The 9,517-nt window shown below is 41.3% G+C and overlaps 1 protein-coding gene across 1 annotated transcript; it reads left to right on the forward strand.

The window, feature by feature from the left end:
- Positions 1-393: 393 nt before the first annotated feature.
- Positions 394-4,099, forward strand: LOC124043085 (cyclic AMP-responsive element-binding protein 5-like). The gene is made up of 4 exons (XM_046361256.1): positions 394-483; positions 799-889; positions 2,907-3,016; positions 3,905-4,099. The coding sequence occupies exons 1-4, from the start codon at positions 424-426 to the stop codon at positions 4,097-4,099; spliced, it is 456 nt and encodes a 151-aa protein (XP_046217212.1). The 5' UTR covers positions 394-423.
- Positions 4,100-9,517: the final 5,418 nt, after the last annotated feature.

Below are 9,517 nucleotides of genomic sequence, written 5' to 3' on the forward strand. Positions count from 1 at the left end.
TCTGGTCTCTCTGACTGTAGGTTTGTCTCTTCTCTGGTCTCTCTGACTGTAGGTTTGTCTCTTCTCTGGTCTCTCTGACTGTAGGTGTGTCTCTCCTCTGGTCTATCTGACTGTAGGTTTGTCTTTCCTCTGGTCTCTCTGACTGTAGGTTTGTCTCTTCTCTGGTCTCTCTGACTGTAGGTTTGTCTCTTCTCTGGTCTCTCTGACTGTAGGTTTGTCTCTTCTCTGGTCTCTCTGAATGTAGGTTTGTCTCTTCTCTGGTCTCTCTGAATGTAGGTTTGTCTCTTCTCTGGTCTCTCTGACTGTAGGTTTGTCTCTTCTCTGGTCTCTCTGACTGTAGATTTGTCTCTCTCTGACTGTAGGTTTGTCTCTCTCTGACTGTAGGTTTGTCTCTCCTCTGGTCTCTCTGACTGTAGGTTTGTAATGGAGATGAATGATGAACAGGACCGGCCCTATGGATGCAGCACTCCTGGCTGCTCACAGGTCAGTGTCTGTGTCTGTGTGTGTGTGTCTGTGTCTGTGTGTGTGTGTGTGTGTGTGTGTGTGTGTGTGTGTGTGTGTGTGTGTGTGTGTGTGTGTGTGTGTGTGTGTGTGTGTGTGTGTGTGTGTGTGTGTGTGTGTGTGTGTGTGTGTGTGTGTGTGTGTACCTCTAGTAAAGAATCCCCTCACCACATGATGATTTGATATCTAATATTTGATTTCACCGTTATAAAGATTTTATAAATCATGCCATTTTATGAATTATTCCATAAATCAATGTGAGCATGCTAAGTTGAGCTCTCTATTCGCCCCATACAGCGGTTCCAAACAGAAGATCACCTGATGATCCACAGACACAAGCATGAAATGACCCTCAAGTTCTCCTCCATCAAGACTGATCCCCTCGCAGGTGACAATAACATTTATAGACAGCATAGAGAGGACATTAGCTTTGTAATGGTGATTATTTCTATTCTGTTTAAACTGCGGTACGCCACTGCCTCCACTACTGTAGAATTTAGTGTCCCCTGTTTTCACACTCTTTTCCCCTTTCTGTCTCAATTTCTGTCTCAATTTCTCACCCTCTTTTTTTCTCTTTCTCTGTTCCTGTTTTGCCCTTATTAACTTATTACCTAGAGTTCTTTATTTGTTTAACTAATGTTCTCAGTCTGTCAGGTTTTCTTAGTGTCTGATGGGTCGCTCTTGTCTTATGACAATATTTATTTTCCCTTCTGTCCTGTGGAATACGAGTCTCCTTATCAGCTTTATACCTCCCCCTCTCTCCTCCCTCCCTTCCCCATTCATGCCCCCTTCACCTCTCTGACAGACTATCTGTCACTCAATCTTAGTGTTGTCTGGTTCTGTTGTGTCTGCGTCCGGACCTAGGAGAGACCAAAAAATGCTGCCCCCCCATAAAACTAGAATAGTCCAAGTAAGCAAAATGATGTTAAAATACATATTTTTAAATTCAATTTAGTTTCTGGATGAAAGGTGAAAATATGTATTTTCCTGAAATGTAAAATACATATTTTCTAGGACTTTGAAAATGCTTATTTTCCGGACATTGAAAAATACGTATTTTCTGGACATTGAAATTAGGTTCATTTTTGGTTCTGAATTCAAGTTTAAAATACTTATTTTCCGGATGTTGAAATCAGGCTCATTTTTGGTTCTGAATCAAAGTTGAAAATACATAATTTATAGACGTCTATGTTGGGGGCAAATCAAAGCTGGTCCAGACCGGACACCATCTATGATTGGTTCAGATTTAGTCCGGAGCGGACCAAAAACAGATATCCGTGGATGTGGAAATCAAAGCACCAAAAAAAGACGTCCAAAAATGTCATTTTATGAATGCCCATTTATGTGGTAAACCTATCATTTGTAAAACACCCCCCAAAAAAATATTATTTATGTGAGATCATTTTTTGACGGAACATTGGTGGAGTACCGCAGCGATGCGTCTCTCCAACAGCATCCTGGTGAGGCATGCTGGGAATGGACAAGCTAAATATTTTGCGCCCCCACCTTTGACGAAAGTGTGTGAAAACAGGGGACACTAAATTCTATGGTAGTGGAGGCAGCTAAAAATCCCATATGCCACTGGTTGAGAGAAATGGTCATTGTTTAGGGGCAGAATGATGTGAGGTTGTATGTGTTGTTGGAGGTGTGTCTTGGTCAGTTTAATTCAGAAAATGACGCCCTCGTCAATCTGCTACCACCTAATCCTGCCTAATGAGCGGGCCGGCAGTGTTGTGTGTGTGTGTGTGTATGAGCACTCGTATGCGCGCGCGCGCGCGTGTCTGTGTGTGTGTGTGTGCGTGCGTGTGTGACCTCTCCTCAGTGGTTGATGAAAAAATTAGAGCACTGGTGGCCAAGGCTCAGCCTCAGAAAAAAACACTCTCGATCCTATCAGTCTGTTACCGCGGCAACTGCTCTCTGTCTGGGTTTTAACAGCTCTGTTGACGTTTGACCCCAACAGTCGGGGTCTCTCCTGAAGGGGCATGTAAACACTCAGGCCTCCTGGAGGAAATCTTCTGTCAAAACAAAGGATTGCTGAGCCTGTGACTCTTGACTGCTGACCTTGTGACCTTTCAACCCTGATAGTTTAGACTACAATGGAGAGATGCAGTCAGACTGATCTTATCCCCTTCCCCAATCCGAACCTTAACCATTAGTGGGGAAGATGCAAAAGTGACCCAAGATCAGCAGCTAGGGACATGCTACACTAAGCAGGTTGAACATAGTTGTAGTGATGTTGAAACCATGCTAGCTGTATGCTGTAGGAGATGCTGGTTTATATCTGTCTATGCAGTCACCAAAACCTCTCTGTGCACTCTGATATAGGCTATAGTAATATCATGGTTGTTATGATATCTGTTTGATGCTTAATGTCTGTTTTCTCTCTCTGTGCTGTGTGTGATCAGACCAGACCCCAACGCCGACCCGTTTCCTGCGTAACTGTGAGGAGGTGGGTCTCTTCAATGAGATCGAACAAGAGTTCTGCCAGGCACAGGAGGAGCAGAACAACAAACAGGTCAGATGCAAAAAACAACATTTCTTATGATCCTCAGACGTATACAGCAAACGGAGGAAACTTGAATTACGAAAGTGTCATTTATCATGACAATATTCACTGTACTACCACATTGAGCCAACACAGTAGACAGCACACTGATAGCATTGCATGCTAGGTTTCTAGGCTCTCGTATGAAAATAGCAAATGGAACAGACAAACAAATAGGAGACCTTCACCAGGTTAGTAGGTATTTTGATTGACAGGTCTGGCAGGTATTTTGATTGACAGGTCTGGCAGGTATATTGATTGATAGGTCTGGAAGGTATTGTGATTGACAGATCTGGCAGGTATTTTGATTGACATGTCTTGCAGATATTTTGATTGACAGATCTGGCAGGTAAGGATTTTGTCTAACAGGGAAGTATTTGAGTGACAGGTGAGTGTGAGGAAGAGTCAGATAGACAGACAGACAGACTGGTTTAGATGTTTGAGCAGGTAACAAACACCAGGCGATCACATTCTCGGCATGGTAAGCAGCCAGACAGACTGAAAAACAACTGACAGACACTCACTCACTCACACGTACACACACGCACGCACACACACACACACACACACACACACACACACACACACACACACACACACACACACACACACACACACACACACACACACACACACACACACACACACACACACACACACACACACACACACACACACACACACACACACACACACACACACACACACACACACACTATGCCACAGACCCACAACACACACACGCAATGCCACACACTCCAAGATGTAAAATGTTACGTAAAAGTGTGTATTTATTCAAACAACAAAAACAGAATACATATTATATCTGGTCTCCTCTCCCTCTTCTCTGTCCTCTAGACTCAGAATCTCCCTCAGAATGGATCATCATGTGCCAGTCAGCCCCAGGCACAGCTCCACTCCCAACACCAACCACCGCCCCATGGTGGTATGAGGGGTCTAAGCTGCAACATGGCTGGCCAACAAGCACTGCCCTCTGCCCAGTCCAACTCAGTCATCACCCAGGCCCCCTCCATGCTCACACACTCAGGGTAAATACACAGAGACAAAGATTGACACAAACACACACACACACAAACAAACAAACACACGCAAAAACACACAGATTTTCTTTCTCATCTCTTCATCATGTTACTGCCACCTGCGTCCTCTCTCTCTCTCTCTCTCTCTCTCTCTCTCTCTCTCTCTCTCTCTCTCTCTCTCTCTCTGTTCTCTCCCCCTCCCTCCCTCCTTGTACCTCTCTCCCCCTCTGCTGTGTAACCATCACTTGTTCTGTCTGGAGCTGGCTGTCATTCCCCAGACAGTCTCCTTTATTAGGCCTTTATGAATGAGAGAGAGAGGTGGAGAGGGAGATGAGAGAGGGGAAGGTGGTGTGGTAACATGGCTGTGGTTATCACACGGCAGAACAGGGAGATTAGGCATGACTCTGCCTTTCCTCTCAACTCCTGACATCTGGTCCTGCTTTCTAGAACCTGTCACACATACAGTTACTAACTAAATAAAGGACAAATTAAACATTTAAACATTCAAATCAATGTACTAACTAGAGATAAAGGTAGCTAGATTTGATCTGTTGTGTGTGAGGAAGAGAGTTGAATTGTCTAGTCATTCCATGTGCTGGACAGATGGTATGTTATTGATACCGTATAACAAACCTTGATGAACTCTTACGTCACTCCTCTGGCCAATCGGTGACATTCATTGATCAATTCTGAATCTACGTTTCAGATCATGTAGACACTGCTGCTAGAGGTCTATTTCAGATCCTGTAGACACTGCTGCTAGAGGTCTATTTCAGATCCTGTAGACACTGCTGCTAGAGGTCTATTTCAGATCCTGTAGACACTGCTGCTAGAGGTCTATTTCAGATCCTGTAGACACTGCTGCTAGAGGTCTATTTCAGATCCTGTAGACACTGCTGCTAGAGGTCTATTTCAGATCCTGTAGACACTGCTGCTAGAGGTCTATTTCAGATCCTGTAGACACTGCTGCTAGAGGTCTATTTCAGATCCCGTAGACACTGCTGCTAGAGGTCTATTTCAGATCCTGTAGACACTGCTGCTTGAGGTCTATTTCAGATCATGTAGACACTGCTGCTAGAGGTCTATTTCAGATCCTGTAGACACTGCTGTCAGAGGTCTATTTCAGATCATGTAGACACTGCTGCTAGAGGTCTATTTCAGATCCTGTAGACACTGCTGTCAGAGGTCTATTTCAGATCCTGTAGACACTGCTGTCAGAGGTCTATTTCAGATCCTGTAGACACTGCTGCTAGAGGTCTATTTCAGATCCTGTAGACACTGCTGCTAGAGGTCTATTTCAGATCCTGTAGACACTGCTGCTAGAGGTCTATTTCACATCCTGTAGAAACTGCTGCTAGAGGTCTATTCCCATTGGTCTGGGCCCATACACGTTGAAAAAAAGGTGCTATCTATAACCTAAAAGGCTTTGAAGAACTCTTGTCGGTTCCAGGTAGAACAGTTTTGGGTTTCCACAGAGTTCTACATGGAACCCACAATGGTTTTACATGGAACAATAAAAGGGTTATACTTGGAATCAAAAGGGTTCTACCAAGAACCAACAAGAGTTCTTTGAAGCCTTTTAGGTTCTAGATAGCACCAAAAAGGGTTCTCCTATGGGGACAGCCGAATAACCCTTTTGGAACCCTTTTTTCTAAGAGTACAGGGCTCTGGTCAAACATAGTGCACTATATAGGGAATAAGGTATCATTTGGGACACATTCCTAGAGTTTCAGAAGTTCTTTAGAAGAGTTAGAGTAAGTTACAGCACAAAACAGAATCATACAGTCCAGTTGATTACATCATAGTACAGTCCAGTTGATTACATCATAGTACAGTCCAGTTGAGTAGTACAGTTGATTACAGCATAGTACAGTCCAGTTGATTACATCATAGTACAGTCCAGTTGAGTAGTACAGTTGATTACAGCATAGTACAGTCTAGTTGATTACAGCATAGTACAGTCCAGTTGATTACAGCATAGTACAGTCCAGTTGATTACAGCATAGTACAGTCCAGTTGATTACATCATAGTACAGTCCAGTTGATTACAGCATAGTACAGTCCAGTTGATTACAGCATAGTACAGTCCAGTTGATTACAGCATAGTACAGTCCAGTTGATTACAGCATAGTACAGTCCAGTTGAGTAGTACAGTCTAGTTGATTACAGCATAGTACAGTACAGTTGAGTAGTACAGTCCAGTTGATTACAGCATAGTACAGTACAGTTGATTACAGCATAGTACAGTCCAGTTGAGTAGTACAGTCCAGTTGATTACAGCATAGTACAGTCCAGTTGATTACAGCATAGTACAGTCCAGTTGATTACAGCATAGTACAGTACAGTTGAGTAGTACAGTACAGTTGATTACAGCATAGTACAGTACAGTTGATTACAGCATAGTACAGTCCAGTTGAGTAGTACAGTCCAGTTGATTACAGCATAGTACAGTCCAGTTGATTACAGCATAGTACAGTCCAGTTGATTACAGCATAGTACAGTACAGTTAAAAAGTAGTACAGTCCAGTTGTTTACAGCATAGTACAGTACAGTTGAGTAGTACAGTCTAGTTGATTACAGCATAGTACAGTACAGTTGAGTAGTACAGTCTAGTTGATTACAGCATAGTACAGTACAGTTGTTTACAGCATAGTACAGTACAGTTGAGTAGTACAGTCCAGTTGTTTACAGCATAGTACAGTACAGTTATTTACAGCATAGTACAGTACCGTTGAGTAGTACAGTCTAGTTGATTACAGCATAGTACAGTCCAGTTGTTTACAGCATAGTACAGTACAGTTGAGTAGTACAGTCTAGTTGATTACAGCATAGTACAGTCCAGTTGTTTACAGCATAGTACAGTACAGTTGAGTAGTACAGTACAGTTGATTACAGCATAGTACAGTCCAGTTGTTTACAGCATAGTACAGTCCAGTTGTTTACATTATAGTACAATCTAGTTGTTTACATTATAGTACAATCTAGTTGATTACATTATAGTACAGTCTAGTTGATTACAGCATAGTACAATACAGTTGATAACAGCATAGCACAGTACAGTTGAGAAGTACAGTCTAGTTGAGTAGTACAGTACAGGTGATTACAGCATAGTAGAGTACAGTTGAGTAGTACAGTCTAGTTGATTACAGCATAGTACAGTCCAGTTGTTTACAGCATAGTACAGTACAGTTGAGTAGTACAGTCCAGTTGTTTACAGCATAGTACAGTACAGTTGAGTAGTACAGTACAGTTGAGTAGTGCAGTCCAGTTGATTACAGCATAGTAGAGTACAGTTGAGTAGTACAGTCTAGTTTTTTACATCATAGTACAGTCCAGTTGTTTACATTATAGTACAATCTAGTTGTTTACATTATAGTACAATCTAGTTGATTACATTATAGTACAGTCTAGTTGATTACAGCATAGTACAATACAGTTGTTTACAGCATAGTACAGTACAGTTGAGTAGTACAGTACAGTTGATTACAGCATAGTACAGTCCAGTTGTTTACAGCATAGTACAGTCCAGTTGTTTACATTATAGTACAATCTAGTTGTTTACATTATAGTACAATCTAGTTGATTACATTATAGTACAGTCTAGTTGATTACAGCATAGTACAATACAGTTGATAACAGCATAGCACAGTACAGTTGAGTAGTACAGTCTAGTTGAGTAGTACAGTACAGGTGATTACAGCATAGTACAGTACAGTTGGGCAGTACAGTCTAGTTGAGTAGTACAGTACAGGTGATTACAGCATAGTACAGTACAGTTGAGTAGTACAGTCTAGTTGTTCACAGCATAGTACACTACAGTTGAGTAGTACACTACAGTTGAGTAGTACAGTACAGTTGATTACAGCATAGTACACTACAGTTGAGTAGTACAGTCTAGTTGAGTAGTACAGTACAGGTGATTACAGCATAGTACAGTACAGTTGATTACAGCATAGTATGGTCCAGTTGAGTAGTACAGTACAGTTGTTTACAGCATAGTACAGTACAGTTGAGTAGTACAGTCCAGTTGTTTACAGCATAGTACAGTACAGTTGAGTAGTACAGTACAGTTGAGTAGTACAGTCCAGTTGATTACAGCATAGTAGAGTACAGTTGAGTAGTACAGTCTAGTTTTTTACATCATAGTACAGTCCAGTTGTTTACATTATAGTACAGTCTAGTTGATTACATTATAGTACAGTCTAGTTGTTTACATTATAGTACAGTCTAGTTGATTACATTATAGTACAGTCTAGTTGATTACAGCATAGTACAATACAGTTGATTACAGCATAGTACACTACAGTTGAGTAGTACAGTCTAGTTGAGTAGTACAGTACAGGTGATTACAGCATAGTACATTCTAGTTGAGTAGTACAGTACAGGTGATTACAGCATAGTACAGTCCAGTTGATTACAGCATAGTACAGTCCAGTTGAGTAGTACAGTACAGTTGATTACAGCATAGTACAGTACAGTTGAGTAGTACAGTCCAGTTGATTACAGCATAGTACAGTCCAGTTGATTACAGCATAGTACAGTCTAGTTGTTTACATTATAATACAGTCTAGTTGTTTACATTATAGTACAGTCTAGTTGTTTACATTATAGTACAGCCTAGTTGTTTACATTATAGTACAGTCTAGTTGATTACATTATAGTACAGTCTAGTTGATTACATTATAGTACAGTCTAGTTGATTACATTATAGTACCGTCTAGTTGATTACAGCATAGTACAGTCTAGTTGTTCACAGCATAGTACAATACAGTTGAGTAGTACAGTCTAGTTGTTCACAGCATAGTACAGTACAGTTGAGTAGTACAGTCTAGTTGATTACAGTATAGTACAGTACAGTTGAGTAGTACAGTCTAGTTGATTGCAGCATAGTACAGTCTAGTTGTTCACAGCATAGTACAGTACAGTTGAGTAGTACAGTCTAGTTGTTCACAGCATAGTACAGTACAGTTGAGTAGTACAGTCTAGTTGTTCACAGCATAGTACAGTACAGTTGAGTAGTACAGTCTAGTTGTTCACAGCATAGTACAGTACAATTGAGTAGTACAGTACAGTTGAGTAGTACAGTCCAGTTGATTACAGCATAGTACACTACAGTTGAGTAGTACAGTACAGTTGAGTAGTACAGTACAGTTGATTACAGCATAGTACACTACAGTTGAGTAGTACAGTACAGTTGATTACAGCATAGTACACTACAGTTGAGTAGTACAGTACAGTTGATTACAGCATAGTACACTACAGTTGAGTAGTACAGTCTAGTTTAGTAGTACAGTACAGGTGATTACAGCATAGTACAGTACAGTTGAGTAGTGCAGTCCAGTTGAGTAGTACAGTCCAGTTGAGTAGTACAGTCTAGTTGTTTAGAGCATAGTACAGTCCAGTTGATTACGGCATAGTACAGTCCAGTTGA

Source organism: Oncorhynchus gorbuscha, linkage group LG09 (genome assembly GCF_021184085.1).
Source record: "Oncorhynchus gorbuscha isolate QuinsamMale2020 ecotype Even-year linkage group LG09, OgorEven_v1.0, whole genome shotgun sequence".
In the NCBI taxonomy this organism is placed as follows: Eukaryota; Metazoa; Chordata; class Actinopteri; order Salmoniformes; family Salmonidae; genus Oncorhynchus; species Oncorhynchus gorbuscha.